This window comes from Hippopotamus amphibius, chromosome 3, assembly GCF_030028045.1.
Source record: "Hippopotamus amphibius kiboko isolate mHipAmp2 chromosome 3, mHipAmp2.hap2, whole genome shotgun sequence".
Lineage (NCBI taxonomy): Eukaryota > Metazoa > Chordata > Mammalia > Artiodactyla > Hippopotamidae > Hippopotamus > Hippopotamus amphibius.
Genome location: NC_080188.1, coordinates 154403141 through 154428329, shown reverse-complemented (window position 1 = coordinate 154428329; position 25189 = coordinate 154403141). Strand labels below are relative to the sequence as shown.

Below are 25189 nucleotides of genomic sequence, written 5' to 3'. Positions count from 1 at the left end.
AGCAGTCTTTTTTTTGAAATACCCAAGCTAAAATTCTTCCCTTAAACAAAATACAGCAACAACAACAAAAACTAGCCTCTGCAATGTGGATAATGGTATCTGTGCTGGAGGTCTTACAGGAGTGTGCAGAGGATGAAATGAAATGAGAGTGCTTTGAAAAAGCCAAAACCATCAAAATTCTGCAATGTATCATTATTTATCTGTACTCTATAATGATTCTTATTCCTGCATGAGTGGTTCCTTAACAAGTTAATATGGGTTTCTTCCACTTTCTCATGTTCCCTAGAGTATATGACCAAATTACCTATCTACTACTATAAGTCTTTTGATGATGGCCTAGACACTTGAGTCTGTTTGATTTCTCCTTTATCTTCCCAGTTTCTTGGCACCATTTGGTTTGGTAGTAGCTCCTTCTCCCTTCCTGTGAATAATGATAACTTCTCTGCATCTCCTGACATTTTACCATGGCAATCTGCCTATGAAGTTGACCAGCGTGCCTTCTATTTGAACTCAGGTTAAATTAATCATCTGACTTTCACATCAGTCTGTTGCCATGAGGGTTTCTGATGTCACAGTGTCAATATTATGATTACCATAATACCTAACAGGCAGAAAGGGATTGGTTGCTAGTGGAAACCCTTGGGAGAAACTCACTCAGCTTTAGTAACCAACCCAACTGCATAGACTTTAGACAGCCATGTAAATGGGTAAGTGGATCAATCATCCGGTTGAATTCCATTTGAATATTCCATATGTGTGTTCCCTTTAAGCAATTGTCTAGTGTCACTTGAAATTGATGAGGGCTCTTTTGGAGGTTATTTTTGGGAAGGTGGTGAAACAACAGACAGCTGTTCTTGGAAACAAGTGTCATAGGATCTGCCTAAGCTAGCTTCCAGTTAAAAAAAAAAATCTGGGGTGCATTGTCCTTTTGCTTCATAACATTAGGTTTTTTACTAGTGGCCTGAAAGTGTCAATTCAGCTTCCCAAACACATAGGAAAGAAGGTAACTTACATTTACTAAGCACCTACTATGTGCCAGAATGTGACTCTGGTCAAAGTATAGCTTTAAGGTGGAGAACTGGTAAGCTAGGCGTTCTCGAATAACCCTGTTATACACAATTCGCAGCTTTTTCTCACTTGTATACAATGTTCTTTCTAATTGGACATTGACTGATCACCAATAAAAGCAAAGTCATTACTTAAAATTGGTCCAGATCCTCCTATGCTGAGTAATTGTCTTGCAGTCATTTTCACTGCAATATTAAAAAGACTGGAAACATGATAGAAACGAGGTACAATAAATAAACTCCTGAATTAAAAATCCTTGTTAAAAGGTGTGATAAATGCATCTGTCTTTTCAGGATTTTGTTAAGTAGGCGGAGGGGTCAGTTTTAGGGGATAAAAGGATCAACGGAATAAAACTGATTGAACTTGAGGCTGTGCAGATTTGGAAAACCATATCAAGACTTGCTTAAATCTATGTAAATCAATTTGTGTGCCAGAGAATGAATAGCTGACTTTTTTCTAATGCCAATTCAGCAATTACGAAGTCTGCTGGCGGTTAATTAAAAACTACCGTCTCGTTATGTTCAGAGTTAAATTACAAGTGTGAAAAGACTACTGTTTGCAATAACTGAATGCTCCGTACTCTCTGTGCTCTCATCAAAAGGAGGGCAGGGATAAATAACTTTTATTTAACTCACTAAAAAATCTCTCTCAGCTCTTTCATATTTAATTAACTTCTTATCTTCTCAGAGCTTAGGTCTTACTCAGAGTTCCTAAGCAGTAATGGAAATATTTGTTCATTTTGTGCACAAGATTTTTCTTACATTAGTTGGGTAGAAAAGTTAGAAATAATTGGACCCCAAAGACGCTGGGGAAAGTGACACCCATCCAAAGCTTTGCATCGAGGCCACTAAACCCAGAAGAGAGTTATGACAGAAAAACAGCAGAAAATGGTGATTTTTGCTTTATTGCCTGCGTGCCTTCAAGACTGGGGAGCTGCTGTGTTAAACAGTTTTGTGGACTGGTAAAGTTTTAGTTCTCATTTGTAGGTCTGTCTTAAGGAATTTAATGTTTTGCTATTTCAAGGACTCCACTGTCAGAAGAGAGACCAAACTTTTATCATCATGGTGGATGTGAAGTGTCTAAGTGACAATGAATTACAGAATGAACTTGACAAGCTTGGATTTTCACCTGGCCCAATACTACGTACGTGTGCCACAAATATTAGAGACGACTCAATGATTACTTATAAGCTCCCTCTAAAGGCTGAAAATTATTTACAGTGGAAGGAATATATGCAGTAAAAACCATTAAAATAGAAATAGGAAAAATTAAAAAAACCCAGAAGACCGTAAAGAAGGAAGAGACCATAAATAACGCAGATCTTACTCACAGATTAGTAAATTTGGTGCCAAAGAGAGACGATTGGTTTTTTACAATAGTGAAAAACGAGTTACTCTTGATTATATCACCCTGGGCTCTTTTTGCATTTCTAGTACGTGCACTGTGTTAACTATTTATGTACTTATTGTCCCTACTTCCCACAGATAGGATGTACAACGTCATCAGTCTTGTTCTCTGATATATTCAATGCCTGACTCCACGGCCAATCCACAGAGGCCCCACCTTAAGTGCTGGTGGAAGGAAAGGAGTGAGTTGAGTAGTTGTGGGGTCCACCTTATTGTAAAAGCCATAATTAGCCAATAATGTAAGATACAAGAATAAGGATCTGAGTTGTGAAATATTTTGAATCCAGTGAGATCGCATACACAAACAGAGCGACTTAAGTACTCTCCGCCTTCCTCCTCAGCTTCCACCAGAAAAGTGTATGAAAAGAAGTTAGTGCAATTGTTGGTCTCAACTCTCGGCACAACACTGGAGAAGAACGGACCCAGAGAAATGGACAGAGCTCAGGACTCTGATGGCAGTGAAGGTACCGTCAGAAGCTGTACTGTAGATAGCAGCTGTGCACTTACTCATGCCTTGTCTGGCATAATTTATGCAGCTTTAAATGATATGCAGGGAGACCTGTGAAATATCCCTATGGCCTGTTTGCACACACAGCCCGGACAATAGGTCCCTGGGCTGCAAAAGGGATCCGCTAACTCCATGTCTACATTCATGCCAGAGACTCAGGGAGGTGGACTGTCAGGGGAAGGACTGGTCAATTTGCCTGTTCTCTTACTAACCAGAGCCAGCTCTGTGTTTGATTTCTAAAACCGGAAGTTCCTACACGTAATTTCCAGGTCTCCTTTGAGGTCTCAACTTCTGCCTTACCTCAGTCAATAAATTTGACAATTATTTTCTTCAGATTAAATGACCGTACATCCTTTAAGAAATAGACTGTATGTCCCTGGACTCCTCCTGTGCCTACTGCCTTCCTGACTTAATGGGGGCTGAACACAGCTGGTGTCTTCCAGGTCTCAGGGTGGGTGGGGAGTGGTGAACTCTAGGAATGGTGGGTTTCCCTTTCAGTGGCCCCTGCCCCGGGTGCACCATCTCCTGTAAGGGTGTCTAGTTTGGGCTCTTCGAGGGGTGGGCTTGAAGATTCCCACGGTGCACTCTGAGATTCTTTCATCCAATAAATATTTATTAGGAGTCCTATGTGAGCCACAGTAAAATGACAGGAACTATCATTTATTGAAGGCCATCAGTGCATTTCATCAAGGCCATAATATACTTTATCTCATTTAACCTTCACAATACTTAGGTGAAGTTCAGAGAGACCAAGTGACTGGCCCAACATCATATAGCTCGGAAGTGGCCCCAAAAGATAAACTTCCATTAGAATGTACTATGAAGAGCAAGGCCCATCTGTCTTCCTTACCACTATGTGTCCAGGTCCTAGAACAGTTCTAGGCACATAGCAGGAATTTGCATATGTTGAATATACTGTGACAGAAAACTGACAGAACTGAGATTTGAACCCAGGTCTGGCTGTCATAATTGTGGTATTTCTACCACATACTCTATGCTTTTCTCATAATTTGTATTGTGAGGATGAACATAGGACATTTTTGTCTGTGTCTGATCTACAAAAAATGGCAGTTTCATGTAGTTCAGATTAAGAGCTCAACAAACAATGTAAACGCCTGGGTCCCTCTGAAAAATCCCCTGTGATGCCTGGATTGGTGGTGGTGCAGGCGCTGAGAGCTTTCCCTCAGTCTGGCATGGTGTCATTTGGAAATGGCTGCAGGGCTTGGGGACAGACCCCACTGGCCCCTGAGCAGAACAGTTAGCATGGGGGTACTACAGGGCAAGTGACTACACTTTGTGGATGTGGGATGTGTTCAGAGTCTTGACCCAGACCTGGGGCTGCCTCTGTTCCCTGCCAGAGATAAAAGCTGAGTGGACTAGACCAGCCCTCTGATGAAATGCAGTGTCAGACTATAGGAGATTCCAGAGAGAAAGGCATGTACACTCACTGCTCATGACTGCCCAGGACTGCAGGTCAGAACTGCACAACCAAGCTGTTGTGGTCTCAAGCCAAGCCATCCTGGTCCCCAGCATGTAGCCCTCCACAGGGGTGCACTTACACGAAGGCTGGGAGAAAGCTGGTCCTTCGGTTTGCAAGCTTTGCCGTTGCTTTAGACTGTCCACCTGACACTAGCCAACTGCGGGCAATCAGGCCAGAGAGGGAAGCTCTGGTTCAGTCCTACTCTTGTACTGCTGGTCTGCAATGCCAATGGCCAGTGGTTAGTGCACGCAGAAAGCCTGCTGCTTAAGGTCAGGTCTGAATTGGACATTTGAATTTGCTCGTTAAGGACCCTCATAGACCCCGGTGCCATTAGAATGGAGGGGTTATCACGGAACTCGTGGGGTCTTGTGGACATTCACCTTGGGCATTTCACAGAAACATCCAGACCTGGGGTGGGGTTGTAGTGGAGGGGACAGGGCAGTTCCAGACCTGAGGTTGAGCATTAGATCATCAAACAATGGGTAGATTGGATTTTTCTCATTTTCACTCATTGTTTTGGCACTAGGTAGACGTAGCTTTCATGCTCTTACGTCTCTTCAAACTTTCCAAATATTTTTGACTTGGAGAACTCATTTAAAATCCCCTGCGTTGGGACCTCTGCTGAATGTCCAGTGCACACAACTGCTCCAGGTTTATCAAAATGCTTCTTCACAGACTGAAGCTGAGGGTTGATGAACAACAACCTTTTCTGCTGCTGGAGGTTCCCCTGATTTTAAAGCCTTTTAGCACAGGTCTGGCTTTCCCTCCCCTGGGGTGCTTATTTGGATACAGGAGAAATCCTCCTGCCCTATCTTGACAATCAGGGATGCATGAGGCTTACTGCTGCTTTGAAGGGGCGATGACTAGACTAAAAACGTGCCCAGATGAGCAGGCAGCTCAGGCTCTGCAATGTCTTTCTCTGAGAGGCATACAAATATGCCAGCCTCCCTGGTAGGAGCCCTCCCCGTGCTCCCAGGGGAAGGCCTGTGTATTCCACAAAGCCTACTGCAGAAATGCTCTCTTCCCTCGGAAGGGCAAAGTGAATTTTCTTCCCCTCATGAGAATCTTTTGCCCTGTGATTGAGAGAATTCACTCCTACGATCGGTGTGTATTCCCTTTGCTAGCTTGTATGTTCTCATGGCCTATTTTCCTTTTGTTTCCCATGATCCAGAGCTTAATGTCACTATCATTTTGAAAGGAAATATCATACTCTCATCAGAAAAAAACAAGGGACCCAAAAAAGTATGTACAATTCTAATGCATGAAAACTTTTAAACATATATTAAATATAGGAAATAGCACTTTTCGTATGTCTTTAAGAAGGGAAATAGCAAGTCATTACTTTCTGTTATAATAGTAAAATCCTAGTTTTAAAAGCTTGTTTTAATGCAGGTTTCTGTTTTCTGAGACTATTTCCACGTTCTAGCACAGGACCCAGAGTAACAGTGTCCTTCTGCCCCTCCCTGAAATAGCTACCCTCTCTCTGCCCTCCAGCTGTCGTCCCCTCTCTCTCCTTTCACCACCCCCAGTCACATACAGACCCACAGTGAGCATGGAATAAATGCGAGTTTCCGGACACTGAGGTCTGGCCTCCACCCTGAAGCACGTGGCCAGGTGTCAGAGAAACAGGTTTGGGGGGCCCCAACTGGCTTAGAGACCTTGCCCTTCCACTTGCTAGTTGTGGGACTTTAACAGATCTAAGCCTCCCCTAGTGCAGCTTAAGAACAGCACCTGCTCACAGGGTGGCTGGGAAGGGAAAGGCTGGTAATGCTCTTAGCCTTGGACCTGGCGCATCATTAGCTCATTAGCTCACATAGTGAACTCCAGGTCATCAACTCTAGAGACCTTTTCTTGATCTTCTGACCACTGTCCCTCCTTATCTAGAGACACCTGTTTCCTTAGATTTTGGCACCTCTGCGCTCTCTCTTGGTTCTTGGTTCTACCCTCCTCTTGTTCTGTGCTGAGTCTTTGTCTTTTGGCCCCTAAATGAGCTTGTGCCTGAGGTCTGTCTTCAGCCTGCTTCGCTTCCCTTGCTGTCTCTTCGCTTCCCGCCTCTACGTTGCGTCTCTGCATAGAACCCCCACATAGGACCCCTCTCCTACGCTTGGGCCTGCTTATCCAGCTGTCCTGTTGTGGAGAGCTCCTTCCTTGTCCTTCTCTTCATTCCTTCCCTCTCTCCCACATTCATCCAACAAATGTTTGTAATCATGAACATTTCAAAGATTAGATAGATGTATTTACATTCCCCCCGTGGTTACATCCCTCACTTCACGCTCGGGGTATCCAGGATCAAGATCGTTGTCACTCACCCCAGCCTGCATTTGTGGCCTCTGTTTATCCCGATGGTTTCACTGCCTTCCTACTGCCCAAGTGCAAAGCCTCCGAGTTATCTTGGGGTGCCAACACCCGTCAGCTCCTTACATATAAACAATCACCAAGTCCCATGGTTTAGAATTATGAGTTTAAAAAAAAAAATCCCTCCTTCTCTTCCCACTGCTGCTATCTTAGCTTGCACTCACTTACCCTAAAAAATTTTTTTTCTTGAACAATTGCAAAATCCTCTTAACTGGCCTCTTCCTCCAACTTTTCCCCATTCAGGTTCAAATCTACCAGCAGAGATGGAATCACATTATTAATTTGCCTGGAGACCTTAGAACAAGATGCAAACTTACTATACACCATAAGGAGACACCAATGTCTCTTGTAACTTTATCTCCCTCATCATCAGACACAAACCATAATTACTTGTTTCTGCACCTCTCACACTTTTTTCCCACATGCCTTTGCCTCAACTGTTCTTTATGCTTGGAATTCCTTTCATTTGCCTGCCCTCTCCCCATTTTTCTCCCTGTTAAAATCTTGTGATCATTTAAGGAATGTCTCAAAGGCCAATCCTGTGCATCCCTTTAAGTTGCCTTTTATTCCCTTCAGTGGCTGTCACGGGCTCTTGCACATAGTAGGAGCCCAAAGCTCACCTCATCACATCTACCAAACAGCCCTAGTGACAAATAGGTAAGTTTACAAATGTGATCTAGCATTTAAACTACTTGCTGAGTTTAAATACGAAATGAAAAGGAGCCCCAAAGGAAACATTCCTGCAGTACACTGTAGCTTTAACTTCCCATTTAAACATAATTCAGATTTGATGAAGGAATTCTGATATCTTATAAATTCTCTAAAAGGATTTTTTGAATCTTCTAAATGGCTCATTAAAGGAATCCTTTCCATTCACTAAAGCTCGTTTCCACAGAAAACCCTTTTGTATAGTTCCTGCAAAGACGTTTACAGGAGAAGCAGCAGCCTGAGTCTTTAAAATGCATCAGGTGGGACCAATGCCCTTCAGTCTTTGTCTTACGTAAACCTGAAATAAAACCACATCAATATTTTGAATTGGCAATAGAATTTAATAGAAAGTTTGTGATGGCATAAAATGTCTTAATCTGAAGGATTTATATAAGACATTTTGATTCTCGGAAGGGCCCCAAGACATCTGTTCAACTTTAAATCTGAAAGTAAACATAAATAAGCACTTAAATTTCCATGTAAAAGGTGGTAGAAAGTGTGTTTATTGAGGCACTTGTCGAACACCATAGACTTTAATTACTTAAGAGCAGTGGTCTGTACCTAACAGTCCTCTAAGTGCCTGCAAAGGTAGTATTTGCATTTCTTTGAAACACCAATGAACACACATTTTCCTCTCATTTTAGTAGGTTTTTAGTGGAACACAAACCACTTTGAGATTTGGATTATGTCGATTTCTGGATACTTTTTAATACTGTGTGTCTTTTATCAAGTCACACGTATGGCCCATTTGATTTGGTGATTAAGGCCACCAAGAAAGCCAGGTCAATATTTTTTTTAATTGGTTTTTTTTTTTCATCATATAGACTCTAGACACAGCTTATGCTTCCATGGATGGAGGAGGGAGTTAAGCCAATGTGTATAACTCAGGCTCTAAGTCCTCTTCTCCCAAAGAGGGAAAAATAGAGTTTGGGGGCAGTAAGGAGGCAAAATAGTCCACAACACTGAGGTTGTATAAAGTGAGTTTGAGTAGGGTAACCATATAATTTATCATCCCAAACAGGATCCTTTTGAGCATGAAGGGAGAGGCTAACAAGAAGGGACGCTGGAATAACAAAAATAAAACAGGACTGTCCTGGCAAAACAGGACATATGGTCACCCTGGGTTTGGGAGTGGTTCCAAAGCATGAAGCGTTTGTACATGCACCCCGTCTGCAGAGGGCTGCTGCCTGCAACTCCCAGAGGGCAGCTGGCCCTGGGAGGCGTGTGCTCCTGGCCCCATCTAGGTGTTTCTTTACTCTCTCCCAGACAAAGCATGCTCTTTCCTGCCAGAATCTCCATTCATCCTGTTCTCTCAGCCTGGAATGCCTCTTCTTCTCACCTTGCCACCTATCCTATACATTCCACTAGGAGTTTCTCAAATGTGTTCTGTGGGTCTGGTTCTAGGAATGCGCCTTTTCAATCAACCCCTACTTCCACCCACTGCCCAGGAGCTTTTGCTCTGGATTGTAAACTTTTGAGGGTAAAATCCTGTAACTGGGTCCTCTGTGTTTAATTCAATGCCAGGCATATGGCAGGGAGGGGGAGTTACTCAATCCATGTTGGCTGAACTGAAAGGAGCCTTTGTCCTACACTGATGTTGATGGTCTCACTTTCTGACTTCCTAGTGTGTGCCATCTCCTGGACGTACCTTAATGTATTCTCATGAGAGACAATGCTTAGGTCGTAGCGAACTGATGACCATCCAGGGAATGGTTGCAATAGAGTTTCCACCCCTGGATCTCAGCCTGTGAGTTAACGACTATTTATTGTATACAGGGCATTATGCTAGACCTTCTTCAGAAAGAAAATAGGTGCAAAAGGAGCCATAGCTTATGCCTTAAATAGAGCTCTGGAAACAAAGAATATGTGTACCAAAAATGTGGACTCTATAGAGTCTGACTGCCTGGATTCAAATCCCAGTTCTGCCACTAACTTGGACAAGATACTTGCCCTCTCTGTGTCTTAGCTTCCTCATCTGTAAATAAGGATAATAATAGCCTCGACTTCATAGTATTGTGAGGATTAAGTTGAAGTATGTAAAATAGAGTAATGACGGCATATATAAAAGTTATATAAGTACAAATAAATACTATTCTTATTAATATTATATAAAAAGCATGGTATTTAATTACCTGCAATACAAAGCAATATACTTAGTGAAAAATAATATAATGGAAACTGAATCCTTAGCATTGAACTCCCAAGTACCATAGAATGTGATTTATAGGTGCCTATAGATATATGTATATAGTTAAATACACAGATATAATTAAAGATTGTTCTCTGTGAGCGCTGTGTGTTGAATGAAGCAGGCCAAGCTTTATAAAAAAAAAGTCATATGTGCCCTTCTCATGTCTGGGATTTCGTCTTCTCAGTCTTAGGTTTAGACCCATCCCCTGCCTCTTTAAACGTTATTTTCAATAATTTATTTTGAGATAAGTTCAAATTTAGGACAAGTGGCAAGAATAGTACATAGAATTCCCATATCCCAGATAATCCAATGGTTACCTTTTACCACATTTTTTATAATTGAACTATAGTTGATTTACAATGTTGTGTTAGTTTCAGGTGTACAGCACAGTGACTCAGTTTTATATGCGTATATATATATATATGCTTTTTTCAGCTTCTTTTCCCTTATAGGTTATTACAAAATATTGAGTATACTTTCCTGTGCTATACAGTAGGTCCTCAGTGTGTGTGTGTGTGTGTGTGTGTGTATGCACACGTGCATACGCTACCATTATGCCTTTCTGAACTACGGAGAGCAAACTGCAGACATGCAGCCCCTCAGCCCTCCAAGCATGCCGCCAAAGAATCCTTTCCCACATAATCACTGTTTAACACTCCAAATAAGGAAATTCACATTGATTCAATGCTAACATCCAATATTCAGACCCCATTCAGATTTCACCAACTGTTCCAATAACATCTTTTGCTTTCTGGTCCAAGGCCAATCCAGGAACACACGTTGCCTTTAGTTGTCAGGTCTTTTCAGCTTCCTTCAGTCTGGAACAACAGTGCCTCAGTCGTTCCCCAGCAAACGCTCTTGACCATTTTAAAGAGTATAGACCTTTCATTCTGCAGGGTGATGTTTCTGATTTTTCTTTTGACGATTTATAGAAGCCATGCATCCAGGCAGGAATTCCTCAGAAATGATGCTGCGCTCTTGTCATTCTGTACCTGCTGGAATGCTAACCTTAATCACCTGGAAGAGTTGGTGGCTGTCAGGTTCCTCCATAAAGCCATCACTTTTCCCTTTGGAACTAAACAGTATTTTGTGGGAAATATTCTGAAATGACACCTCATCAGACCTTATCCATTAGCCCAGCACCCATAAATGACTGCCTATTCAACTTCCATCATCCTGATGTCGCATTGAAAGTTTCTACTTCCATTATTTCTTCTAAATGTATTAGTTGGTGTTCTACTGTAAGGAAGACATTCCCTTCACCCTCATTTATTTATTTATTTGTTGGTTGGTTGGTTGGTTCATACATTCATTCATTCATTGGTTGTTGATTGATTCATTCATTCATTTATATTAATATGAATTCATTGACTCTTCATTTCAGTGGTTGTATCTGTTGATATGATTATTTATTTTAATGCCCAATTTGTCCCAGATTTGGCTGGTGGGAGCCCCTTCAAGATGGACACTATGGGGACTCCCCTGGCAGTCCTGTGGTGAAGACTCTGCACTGCCACTGCAGGGGGCGCAGATTGGATCCCTGGTCAGGGAACTAAGATCCCACATGCCGGGTGGCCAAAAAAAAAAAAAGAAAAGAAAAGATGAACACTGTATCCTTTTGACATGGACACTGTATCCTTTTGATGTGTCCTCATCATGCCTTGAGCATTTCCTCAACTTCTGGTACAAGAAGATGTTTCAGACCCATCTTGTGCTTTTCCTGTCCCAGGAGTGCTGGTTCCTTTTATTGCAGGATGCCATTCAGAAACCAAGATCTAGGCCTTCAGGGAGCTCTTTGTTACTGGGGAGTCATTGCTTCTAGGCCCTCTCAGTGGACAGAGCTAGAAAATAAATGTTTGGATATATGTACACATACACATATGCATCTATGACTATTTTTATATACGTCTCTATATACATTTTTAAACCATGAGCCCATGTTGACCTCCAATTACAATCCAGCATTGCAGTGTTCTTTCTAACCTTTCCCCTTTCTGTGTTTGTAATTCACTTCTCTCACAGCGAGAAGCCTGGCTTCCATTATCCTCAACACATTTTTGCTCAATTTTCTAATTTTCTCAGCGCAACCGATCTCACACTCATAATAGCCAGCTCCTTTTCTGCATAGCCCCCGTCATTACTTCCTTGACCCCTGGACATGCCAGCACCTCCATGTGGCCCTTCCCTCACTGTTGTCCCCTCCCCTACTGCTCCCGCTCTTCGACCACCAGACACCCCCAAAGTCCCTTCCATATACACAGCCTGCTCCATTTCCTTGACCTCCAGGCATGCTGACACTTTGAGTCCATGTCCCCTCTGCCCCACTTCCAGTGCAGGACACACTGACATTCCAGAGAAGGAAAAGGAAGGGAAAGAAAACTTCATGTCTCTTTTTCGTTTCCAATTCTGAGATCTGTTTCAATGTCTTTGTGCCAGGACTTTAATAGGAATTTTACTCTGTGTCTCAGTTGCTATTGTTGCTGATAATATACCTTGTAGGCCTACAATTATCATGTGCAAGGCCTACCCCAAGTGCTGCAATCAGAAGGCCCAATGTACCAAGGGAATATACTACCATTAAGACTACCATCAAGTGTGTGGTTTGAGTTGCATGTAAAGATTTTAGGAGACCTGATGTTAAACATCTCTACAATAGTTTCTTAATTAATTGAAAAATATCCATATTCCCAATAGCAGTTGTATATTTCAGCTGGGTCAAAGTGAAGAGTAAATTACATATTCTATAACTACTTAATAAGCCCTTTGTTCTTACCTATGACATGTGCTAATGGGAGCTAAATGCCATCCTTACAAGGAATGTAATTTAACAGTCTTCTTGTAAAAATACTGACCTCCTGGTAGATATGCTTAAATATGCTTAATGATCAATGTGCCTTTATCTTATTGATTACATGCTGATTCTTTCTGTGTATTAAAACCCAGTGTTTGAAATACAAGAGCAGTAGGAAGAAATAGTGAAACCAAACTCTGATTACAATAATTCTAAGATAATAATAAAGGTAAACATTTATTTTCACAAAACCAAATTATGAGCAGTAATGGTCTTTTTCTATAGGAAAAAATATGAATTTGTTTAGGAAACACAGCTTTCTTTTCCCTTTCATCTAATAATATAACCATACTGACTTTAGCTAAATTATCAGTTGCATTATGAGTATAGATATATATACCCATTTAGGGAGAGGAATTTCCTGTTGTATGTTTCACATGAGGACCCCTGAGTTATTTTAATCTCTTGGGACTTAGGGCTTTATGAGCACCGGGCACTGTTCATCGCAATTCATGGGGCCAGACATGATTTATTAATACTATAGATAATTATTGATCGTGGAATTTCCTATCTGAAAGGCTTCTTGGAGGAGGCTATATCGTTCATCTCATAGATGAAGAAACAAGCAGAAAGGGGATATGACTTGCCCAAACCACACAGAGTTAGAAGAAAAATTGGAGTAGAATTCCAGTCTCCCAATTTCCATTCTATTACCCTTTCCATTCTATCAAGCTGCCAAAGGGGCAGAAAAACAACCGGGCACCTGAGTAGTGAAACAGCTCCCCCCAGTGTCTCTCTCTCTCTCTCTCTCTTTTTTTTTTTTTTTTGGTATCACAGAAGGACTCCAAAACACCTATTCACCCACAGAAGCAAAGACTTTCTTTCTGATGATTGCTTTGTAAATAGAGCCCCTGCGAGGCACTTGTTGGTGACCCTTTCATTTACACATTAAACCATGCTTCAGAAATCAGGAGAGTTAAAATGGACTGACATATATGGGTACCTGGAATTTTCCCAAGTGGACAAAAAAAAATTCAAACCTGAAAAACTTTTTTTGACATTTTATTATATCTTATGCATCTAAAAAAAGTATAAACAATCACATAATGAGCAGTTAGATTCCCACTCCAGAGATTACAAAAATTATTGCTAATTCAGTTGACGACCCCAATGTATCCCTCCCTGATCATATTCCCTTCCTTCCTTTCCCCCAATGTAACCACTAACCTGAATTTTCTACTTTTCATTCTTTTCCTTTTCTTTACAGTATCCTCAAACTTTAGTTTCTCATGATTTTGGATTTTATTTACATTATATCATAATGTAAGTATTCTTCCGTAACTTCCCTTTATCATTCAGTATTATGTTGTGAGCTTCATTCAAGATTTGTAGCTCTAGTTCATTCATTTTTAGTGCTATACAGTTATTATAAAAATATATCTATCCATTCTTTAGTTATTGTACATTTGGATCATTTCCAAGTTTTTCTGACACAAGCAATGCTGCTACAAACATTGTGGCACATGACCTATTGTGTAAATGTACAAGAATTTCTTATTCTGATTAAATGAATATGCCAAGGAGTGGAACTGCTCCATTAGTAGTGGAATTGAAGGATATATCTCTCTTCACCTTACGAGAACATGCTACATTGCTCTACAAAGTAGCTGCAGCATTTTGTGTTCCTACCAGCAATATATTAAGAGTGCCATTGTTCTAAATCTTCTCCAAAATTTAGTATTGCCAGATTTAATATTTGTCAATGTAGTGGGAGGAAGGTGACATGTCATTATGACTGTAATTTGTGTTTTTCTTATTACTAATAAGTTGAACATCTTTTCACGTTTGTTGGTCATTTGTTTTCTCATCTGTGAAATGTCTGTTCATGCCTCTTGCCCATTTTTCTATTAGATTGTTTACCTTTTCCTTGTGAATTTATAAGAGCTCTTTGTATATTTTGGATACTAATCCTTTGTGGATCATTAAGTATACAACGTATCTTCTAGTAGTTTGGGATTATCCTTTTTTTTTTTTTTTTTTTTTGAGAAGAGGTTTTTTTTTTTTTTCTTGCAATAGTTTTCGGTTCACAGCAAAATTCAGAGGAAGGTGCGGAGATTTCTCGTACACCTACACATGCACAGCCTCTCCCATTACTATCATCCCCCACCAGTGGGCTTGTCTTGTCACTCTTTTCTTGGTGTCTTTTTTAAAAATGTAATTAAAAAATGATTTCAAACTTACAAAAAGTTTCCAACAGAGAGTTTCAGTGTGACCTTCAAGATTTACTGAGTCCTAACATTTTACTGCATTTGTTTTATAATTTTTATCTATTTTTTTCCTCAAACTAAATTGTAGATGTCATGACCTTTCACTCCCTCCCCAAAACTTTAGTATGTGTTTTCTTAGACTAAAGACATAAGGACATCCACAGTGTAATGACAGGAATCAGAAATTTTTTTTATTGACGTTAAAGCCACACAACATAAAACTTACTATTTTAAAATAAACAATTCAATGGCATTTAGGACATCCTTAATGCTGCGAAACCACTACCCCTATCTAGTTTCAAAACATTTTCATCACCCCAAAAGAAAACTCAGTACCCAGTAGCCAGTTATTTCCAACCTCCTCCTGGCAGCTACTAATCTGCTTTTTGTTTCAATGAATTTACCTGTAGATTTTTCATATAAATGGGATCATTCAACATGTGATGTTTTGTAACTGGCTTCTTTCACTTAGCTTAAGGTTTTCAAGGTTCATCTATGTTGCAGCATGTATCTGTTTCATTTTATGACTGAATAATAGTCCATTGTATGGATATACCCCAATTTGTTTATTCATTCATTCATTGAGGGACATTTGGAATCTTCCCACCTCTTGGATATGGGAAATAGTGCTACCTTGAACATTCACGTACAAATATTTGAGTACCTGTTTTCAGTCCTTTTGGATACATACCTAGGAGTGTAATTGCTGGGTCATATGGTAATTCTATGGTTAACTTTTTTAGCAATGGCTAGCTGTTTTCCACAGTGGCTGCAGTATTTTAGATGCCTACTACCTATATGTGAGGATTCCAATTTCTCATATCCTTGCCAACACTTCTTATTCCACTCCGACTTTTTAAAATAGCCATCTTGGTGGGTATAGTATCTCATTGTGGTTTTGATTTGCATTTCCTTAATGATTAATGATGTTGAACATCTTTTCATGTGCTCATTGCTCACTTCTTCCTTGGAGAAATGTCTGTTGAAGCCATTTGCCTATATTTTAACCAGGTGGTTTGTCTTTTTGTTGTTGACTTGTAAGAGTTCTTTATATATTCTGAATACTAGACTGTTATCCGATATATGATTTGCTAATATTTTTTTCCCCGTTCTGTAGGTTGTCTTTTCATTTTCTTGATGATGTCCTTTGACATCACAAAAGTTTTCAGAAATTTGATTCTGACATGTCTTGGCATAGATTTCTTTAGGTTTATCCTGTTTGGAATTCATTCAGCTTCTTGAATCTGTAGATTGTGCCTTTTACCAAATTTGGGACATTGTCAGCCATTATTTCTCCAAATAATTTTTTTAGGCTGACCTCATCTTCCTCTGCTTTAGGGACTTTGATTACATGCATGTTAGATCTTTTAATCCCTTAAGAACCTGAGACTCTGTTTTTTTGTTTTTATTTTTGTTTTACTCTATTTTCTCTCTATTGTTTGGTTTGGATGATTTATATACTTCTATCTCCAAGTACATTGATTCTTTCCTCTGTTTTCTCCATTCTGCTGTCAAGCCTATCTAAATAATTTTTTTTAATTTTGGTTGTTGAATCTTTTTCAATTCTAAAATTTACACTTGATTTTTCTGTATATATTGTACTATTTGCAGAGAATCTTTTTTTTTGTTTGTCTCAAACATGTCTCCTACTGTTCCTTGAAACATTTTATGAAACTTGCTCTAAAATCCTGGTCAGATGATTTTACTATTTGTGTCATCTTGGTGGTGGCATCTGTTATTGTTTTGTCTCACTTGAGTTATGAGATGAGACTCCAGATCTTATTTAAATCTTTTGTTTTAGCAGACCTCCTCGTACTCCACACTGGTGGGGAAGAGGGGTGCCAACTTTTTGCTGTCAGGTGGGGGCTGAAGTCCAGGTCCCCCAAAGGGCCTCCACTGACGCCCTGATGTGTGGGTGTGTGTGCCTTATCATTGCTGAGCTGCTGGGGGGGCTCCCATGTGGCCTATACTAACACCACCCAGCTGGGGAGGTGGGTTCTGACACATGGAAGTGAAAGTTCAAGCTTCCCACGTGCCTTTGTGTTGGGGGTGGAGTGTGCTATTTGGCTGGAGTAAGGCAGTTACTGTCAAAAAGTTTTCTGTCTTGCTAGGCTGCTTCTTTCCCCTTTCTTTGTCCTTTGGCTTTTGGGGGGCTTTCTTTGTCTGAACCCATTGATGTTTCCAGGTTACAGCTTCTCTAGAACCCAGTCTAGGATTTGTGAGGTAAAAAGAAAACTTAGAGCACCCACCACATGTCATTTCTCAGGTTGCAAGGTCCCAAGCCCATCTGCTTCTCTCCACCTTTCAGAGTCTTTTTATGTTTGCTTTATATATAACATCTAGGGTTTTGGCTATACTTAGCAGAAGAAACTGGGAGAAGCACATCTATCCCATCTTGTTCCCAATACCATTTTAAGCAGTCTGTCCTTTCTCTTATTATCTGCAATGTTAACTCTTGTCATATATCAAATTTTTATTACATACATGGGTGTTTTAAAATGTACATAGGGTTTGTTGTAATCAAGTGTGGTAAGGTGATAGACATGGAGACAGCTGCCTTTGAAAGAAGAGTTTATTACCTACAGTTCCCAAGAGGAATGGGCACATCATGCTATGCAGGGCCACATGGGGAAGTCTCAGGGTCAGGCAGGAGGCAGGAGTGAAAGCAAGCATGGGCTCATGCCTTTAGTGTGCTGTTTGCAGGAAGGAATGGGTCAAGCAAGGTAAGCATTTTAGGATTAGCTAGTTTGAATAATTTTAGTGGGTTATGGACTATAAGGGTGGTCCTTGGTTGTCCAATATCTGTCCCTGGGCTGATTCACAGCAGGAGAAATATTGGCTTGGTGTGTGAGAGTTAGATAGGGAGGTGGTTGGGGTATGCATTTTGGATTGGTTGGTTGCATATGAAAGGCTTGCTTTACTGTCTCTAGGAATTAGCCCTTTGAGAGGCAGTCTCTCCAGGATTAGCAAGGCCCCAAGATGTCAAAGCATCATAAAATGCAGAAAATAAAAACTATGATTAATACAATAGGGTCTCTATTCTGATCAATTTGTCTAGCCTGTACTGAGGGTAGAATGTCTTAACTCCCCTAGCGACCCTTCCCCCACTTTGTTTTTAAGTGATGTCTTTATTGTACTTGTCCCCTTGTTCTTCGATATAAATTTTAGAATGTTTATCAACGTCCATGAAAAATTCAGCATGGAATTTTGATTGAAATTTTTATTGACTTTATAAATTAATTTGGAAAGAGGTGGATCTTCACTCTGTTGAGTCTTCCTGTTTGTGTTCTTTACATTTATTGAAATTTTCTTTAATGTCCTTCAGTAAGATTTTATTATTTTCTCAGTGAAGGTCAAGATTATCTTTTGTTAGCTTTGTTAGGTAGCTTTGTTAAGTAGGCTTTTAATTTTTGTTGCTATTGGGAATAGTATCTTTTGAAATTTATGTTTTAAATAGTTTGTTGCTAGTAGATAGAAATGCCATTGACTTTTGTATATTGAACTTCTAACAATGGATTCTTTGCAATTATAATAATTTTTCTGTGGATTCTTTCTAGGCCAGTTTGATTACCTTTAATTTCTTTTTGTTTTACGGTGCTGGCTAAGACCTCTTTATTACAATATTAAATCAGAGGGATAATAGTAGGAATTCGTTCCTTGGTTCTGATTCTGAAGAAAATGCTTTTAACATTTTTCCTTTGAGTATGATTTTTAGTGTAGGTGTTGGAAGACACCTTTTATCAAGTTAAGGAAGTTCCCATTCTATTCCTGGTTTACTAGAGGATTTTTTTAAAAATCAGAAATGAAAATGATCACAAGGGTTTTAACTTTTCTTTTGTTAATGTGATGCAGGTTATTTTTAAAGGCTTTAAATTAATTCAAAATCATTACTTAGGTTAAAAGAACACCGTGTTTTAGATGAGAGCTTTATTAAATCAAGGATGAAGTAAAAACAATGAAGTAAGAGTGTGAAATTATTGTAAAATCTTTTATTAATTTCATCATTTTAGTTAATAAAGGGATTTGGGCTAACTCAATTTTTTGGGGGGTTACTTTTTTTTTTAAGCTCTTTATTGGAATATAATTGCTTTACATTCTTGTACCAGCTTTTGTAACTCAATTTTAAAGAGTTCTAAGTCAAAAGGTTTTTTCTGCCTGTAAGCAGGGTCACAATTGCCAGTTTGCCAAGTCATTGGTTAAAAGTCTGGTTCTACACACAGGTCTTTTCCCCAAAATTGCATTAGATTGGAAAATGTAACACATTTTAGTTAGGAGAGAATTTTAATTTTAGTTAGGAGAGAATTTCATCCCCACCCCCAGGAGCTTCACTGCCTCTTAACTCCCTAAAGTCCAACAGTAAGAAGTCATGGAAGAATAAAAGAAAGAAAAGGATGGGAACCCTGGCATGCAGCGCCCCTTCTATTACCTGTAATTGGAGATGTCAGCCTATGACATTTCTGGCTAGGTTTGGGTCTACATTGTAAAATAGACTTCTTGTGGAAATGAGAACAAACTTGTATTTCTTTATGGGCAAATATGAATGGCTTTAGTCAAGGTAGATTATTTTTAAAAAATTAAATACATTTTTGGATGAGTAATAATTTAATGAGAATACAAAATGATTATTGTTCTTTCTGGCTCTGGATATCAGCCCAGTGTTTTATAGTTAACCATAATACAGTATGACATAATAGCTCATACACAATCCACTTTCAGATTCAATATAATATACATAAGTGGGCTAGAATTAGCACAAAATAGCCTACCTGGAAAAATCTTATTAAAAAGCCAATTCGGGACTTCCCTGATGGCACAGTGGTTAAAAATCTGTCTGCCAATGCAAGGGACGTGGGTTCAATGCCTGGTCTGGGAAGATCCCACATGCTACAGAGCAACTAAGCCCTTGCACCAGAACTACTGAGCCTGTGCTCCAGAGCCCACGAGTCACAACTATTGAGCCCACGTGCCACAACTACTGAAACCTGTGTGCCTAGAGCCCGTGCTTGGCAACAAGAGAAGCCACCGCAATGAGAAGCCGTGCACCACAGCTAGAGAAAGCCCGCGTGCAGCAACAAAGACCCAATGCAGCCAATAAGTAAATAAGTAAATAAATAAATATTTTTTAAAAAACGCAATTCATCTGAAATATTTAAGAAGAGATCTGATGGCTACAAGTGTTACTTCTACAGGAAATTAATTGATGATTGTATAATTTATCAATTAACAAAAAGTTTTTAGAAATATGTTTTGAAATAATTGTGATGATGAAGATCCCCAATAGAATGATCTCAAAGCTAAAACCAAAACACACAGGCATTGAAGCCAAAATATCTGGATTTACATTACAGCGACTCCTTTCACTGATCGTTTATCCTGGGCAAATAATTTAGCTCCGTAAGTCTCTATTTCCTCATCGATAAAAAGGTGACGATTAGCTCTTAGAGTTGTGAGAAAGGTTAAATGAATTGAGGCACGTTCAATGCCCAGTTCCCTTCTAGTTGAGCAGCACCAGCATCATGCAGTACAGCCTGGTGCGAGGAAGAGGGGCTCCGAGGCTACACAGCCCGGGTTGACTCCTGGGTCCACGCTCTCACCAGCTGTGTGACTGTGGGCACACGATTTAACTCTCCATGCCTCAGTTTTCTCAGTGTAAGATGGGCGTCATAAAAGCATCTTCTTCATAGGGTGGTAGCATTAAATGAGTTTATTTATGTAAAATGCTTAAAGTGGGGCCTGGCATACAGGAAATGTTATATAAGTGTTAGCTAGTATTGTAACAAGACACTCATTATTGTACTGGTATTTCTAGAACTTTCACATTTATAACTACAGCTGATCAGTAATATGTGGATGGTATACTCTTCTGACTTGAATGCCAGGGGTGTACTGAAAAGGGTGGAGAAGCAGAGGAAGCCACATATGCTCTTGCTCTCAGCAGTGAATGCGTTGCAAAAACAGCTGTGTTTGTGGAATCTAGCTCTGAGCACAGGGAGAAAGGGGCAGAGACAGTCCATGTCCCCATAGGTGCCATTTACCCTCACTAAGGCACTGCTTTAATGAACAGCAATATTTTTTAGTTCCATTGTAAATGATGTTTATAGTGAAAATCGTATTATAGCAACATTAAAGGAATTGTTTAAAGATGAAAAATAAATCAACTATAAACGTCACCTGATCCAAAAACTGATTTCATTTTTTCAATTTCCCTCTAGTTTTTGTTTATGTGCATACACAGTATGTGCTGACACAGTTGCCATCGCTGTGTACACACAATTTTATACTGTTTACTGTGTTTAACATTAATCGATAACCCTTTTCCCTGTTATATAGTCTTTATTATGTCCACCTTTTACATACTGTAGGAGAACTCTAAGAATGCTGGTGAGGACAATAAATTATAGAAGAAAAGGAAATCAAAGACCTACACCTCCTTATGGCAGGAGGAAAGAGAGGGAGGGAGTATTTGATTGCCTAAGAGCTGTGAAATCCTATAATTTGATTTTGCAGCACATTTCTACCCCAATGCTTTACTTAACACATCTATTTTTAAATTTAAGAGAATTGAAAAGAAGTTGCATGTGATGGGTACACGGAGGTTCATTATACTATTGTCTACTTTTGTATATGTTTGAAACTTTCTGTAATTAAAAAGATTTTTAAAAAAGGATGTGCTTATAAAAGATTTTTTCAACACCCTTGGAAATAGTTTGGAGTGTCTCTTGATGAGCAGGCCCCCACAGCCCATGCACGTGGGAATTTTCAAAGTCCCTCTACCTCAAGAGTCTTTGCTTCCTTCTTCCAGGAAATTGATATAGTGTATATACAGCGATGTCCGTGCTGGGAACAGTGCTCCCTCAGATGTGGTGCTCTCGTGCCAGGCACAGCTCGCACCATCTGCAGGCACCCGGCCTGGATATCACTAAACTGCTGTTGAGGACATCTTCTTTAAGAAGGTGGGGCAGGGAGTAAAGGGGAAGGAGTGGAGGCCGTAGCTGATTCATCAGTGGTGGCCTATGCTGGGAAGGGGTGACCCTCAGTAAACGGTCGTAGAGCAGGCCATGCCCTCTTCACTCCACCTTGGGCTGAGACCATCAACACACCCTGCAGGTGACTGTCCAGACTCATTAGAGTTATGTGCTCTGTTGAGGTATCCTGGTGACACACTTGCTAAGACCAGGGCTCTCCTTTCTCCTGGTATCTCTGTGACTCACACGAGTACCCAGGTGCCGCCTCTCCTGTCCCACCCTCCATCACACCCTAGTCAGTCTTTCTCAGTATTGCTGTTAGGACGTCTCCTTCTGATTTTCCCTTTGGTTCTTATTCTTATGCTGGTGTGGGTCGGTCCTTTCCCTGCCTGAGGCAAGTCCCATCTCACTCTCGTATGTCTGGGAGTTCTTGGTGCCTGACTCCCTTGCCCTCAACCAACTGTATCATGAGGCTTCTGGCAGCATGGCAGGTGTCAGAGGCTCCTGTTGTGTTCAGGGGTCCTGGGTCCCCGGGAGGAAGGCAAATATCTACCCCCCAGTGGTAGATACTATGGGTTGATTAAAGAGAAATAGAAAATCAAACCATCATGCTGTTCACTTTAAATTTATACAGTGATGTATGTGAATTATTTCAATAAAACTAGGGGAAAAAGACAAATAGAAGAAAGCTCTGTGAGATCCAGCAGATGGTCTGATTGGGGAGAAGAAGTGCAGAATACTTACAAAATCCCCATGCTCAGCGGTCACTGTTTAGGACAGGGATGGTGTGGTGGTCCCTTCAGAAGTCCTCACTGCCAGCATGGGGACTGGTACTCAGCAGCACAGCACAAATGTTTGTTGAATGAATAAATGAAACTTCAGGTCAATGAAGTCAGATACACGTTCTATATTTCTATAGAAATACAGAAATATAGACAGGTGAGAGATCTGAGTGGATAAGAGTAATAAAGAAGCCTTCTTGTAGGAGGGAAATTTATTTTTAGAAATTGGAGGGTAGAGAGGAGTCTAGTATAGCGTTCCATCGGTAATATGGTGTGACCTTAGACAAGTTAATTAACCTTTCAGTGCCTCAAACTTATCATCTGCAAAATGGAGAAATAAGAATGCCTACTGAATAGGGGCAAGGTGGTCTAGGAGGCTCAGTGAGTTCACGGGAAATGGGACCTGGAACTTGATAAACGGCAGTCAGCAGCAGCATCTGATACCGCATTTTCACATCTGATACCGCATTGTCACCCCCTGGAGACTGTGGACATTTGAGGATGATAAGACCTGAATCTTAAATATGAATGGACAGTCAAGGAAAACCAGGCATATGAGGAGAAACAGCAACATGAAATTAATAACAATTATCAGTATCACAATCATTATGACTAATGCTTATTGAATGCTTACTATGTGCCAGGAGATGGTTTTATCACTTTGCATATATTAAATCATTTAATCTTTACAACTCTATTTCACAGGGAGGAAACAAAGGCCTGAAGAGCTATACCTTTTCACTTTATTGAAAACAAATACCAATATGAAAGAAATTTGGGGGAAAGGGAAAAACAAAAAAGCCACCATTGTCTCTCCTTCTACCCCTCTCACAAAACACTTTCATCTTCCTAAATTATTTTCTAGTCCTTGTTCGTCGCCAACTTGTTTTTTAAAATAACTTTATTCTTTGTATAAAAATGACGCAGGCTCATAAAAAAAGTTCCAAGCAATGAAAAAGTACAAGTAAGACAGCAAAAGAAAGAGTTGACGTTTAAGAACAGCATGCTGCTGTCATCATGTGATCTCCTCACCGGCATGTCTATTGTTCGTGTGTGAGTCACTGAAGTCAAATATTACTCCACAGAACCTGGATGTTTTTACTAATTATTGAATAAAGGAAGGCAAACTTAAAGTCTGTATTATGAAGTACTAAACTACCTGATATACCAAAAACTTATCAATTCTCAGATTTTATGACTTTTTCTAGAAAAAAAAAAAGATTCTTTGTACAGAACACCGGAAACAATAAATTCTTCTTGTTATTTTTTTTCTGTTCATTAGAGACCCAAGGCTTCCACCCGTAAACCAAGAGCCCTAGAAAGCTTCTACCTGGATTCTAAACATTCTGAGGGAAGAAGGTAATGCTTGTCTTAACATATGAGGAGATGTTAATGTCTTATGTCACTCTTGGAAAAATTCATCATTCAGATTTCTGTGAAGAATTTGAGTCTGAAAAGAATGTGTTGAGAGGGAAGAAAGATTGGTGAGATCTCACAATTTTGAAGCTGAAGGGACCTTACATACTCTCCAGTTCATCACCCATGTTTAGAGAGAAGGAAATAGGCCAGAGAGGCTCAGGGGGATGCCATACACCATGGTGAGCTGAGGCCAGAACCCAGGTTTCTTGATTGGTAGCCATTTATTCCTAGTTGTGGGAAAGGGGAAAGAGAAGAAAAAAAAGAGCAAGTAGTTGAAATAAGAGCTCAAGACGGGACACTTTATGGATTAGAGAGTAAAGCCTTCTGGAAAGTTTCCTAACTTCTGAATACTTTGACCAATTTCCAAGATTCGACTAGCATATCAGAAAGTACCCTCTTACCCTTTTAAATGCAAAATAAGCAGATTTCAAAAGTAGTCCCCATCTCCACCCTGAAAGGCAGTGCTTATACCTGTGGGGAGAGAAGGGAGAGGGCCTGCGTACTGATGCCTCCCCCATCATCTTGTACCCATCCCCAGTGGGCACCAGGGGATCTGCAAGTCCCTAAGCTCACCTTGCACCAGCATTGAAGGATGTTACACAGTGGGTGACAAATAAATGCTCTGTGGGATTTTAGAGATCTCACATCCTGGTGATATCCCATTAATATTACTCGTTGAAATTAGCATAGGTTTTAAATGAGGGCTGTTCCCTAAATCCCCACTGTGGCTGCTCCCTTGGGCCCGAAGGCCCACACAGTTTAAGGGGTGCTCAAGTAGCAGTTGTCACAACCCTAAGAGCCACTACTGTTTTCACAGATGTGCTGCAAGAGCATCAAACATCAGATTCAAAGCATGGAATAACATCAGAGAGAAAGCCTGCTGCATAGGGAATAGGAGAGCTAGGAGCAGGAACCCAGAAACGTTCCCAGTGGGCTTGAAACTTGCTGTGTTTGGCATCTTCATCATCGTGATATTTGTCTACATAACTGTGGAAAGGAAGCCGCTCTTTGGTTAAGTGCCTTAGAAGCAGAGCGATGAGCGCATGCCTGAGAATTGCTCCAAGCCTTCTTGCTTCGTGAAAGAAGAGAGGCTACTCTTAAGCGGGACGCCCAGCCCCATAACCAGGTAGTCTTCCCTTGCACTGTGCTGCTCTCAAGGCTCAGACAGGTGGCAGGAATGAGGGAGAGAACCAGGCGCTTGTGTCACAGGGCTTGATAGTAGGAAATTCCCTGTGTTGGGTTGGCCATC

General features: G+C 40.4%; 1 protein-coding gene across 1 annotated transcript; it reads left to right on the top strand.

The window, feature by feature from the left end:
- The first annotated feature begins 2129 nt into the window (after nucleotides 1-2129).
- Nucleotides 2130-25189, top strand: LEMD1 (LEM domain containing 1). The gene is made up of 4 exons (XM_057729314.1): nucleotides 2130-2211; nucleotides 5634-5704; nucleotides 23804-23880; nucleotides 24758-25189. Exons 1-4 carry the CDS (start codon nucleotides 2130-2132, stop codon nucleotides 24954-24956), a joined length of 429 nt encoding a protein of 142 aa, XP_057585297.1. The 3' UTR covers nucleotides 24957-25189.

Bases quoted from the DNA above. Each gene is read 5' to 3' on its own strand.
- LEMD1 (XM_057729314.1), top strand. From the start codon at position 2,130: ATGGTGGATGTGAAGTGTCTAAGTGACAATGAATTACAGAATGAACTT. The intron at 2,212-5,633 runs GTACGTGTGCCA...CCCATGATCCAG, and splicing joins TTCACCTGGCCCAATACTAC to AGCTTAATGTCACTATCATT. The intron at 5,705-23,803 runs GTATGTACAATT...TCTGTTCATTAG, and splicing joins AAAACAAGGGACCCAAAAAA to AGACCCAAGGCTTCCACCCG.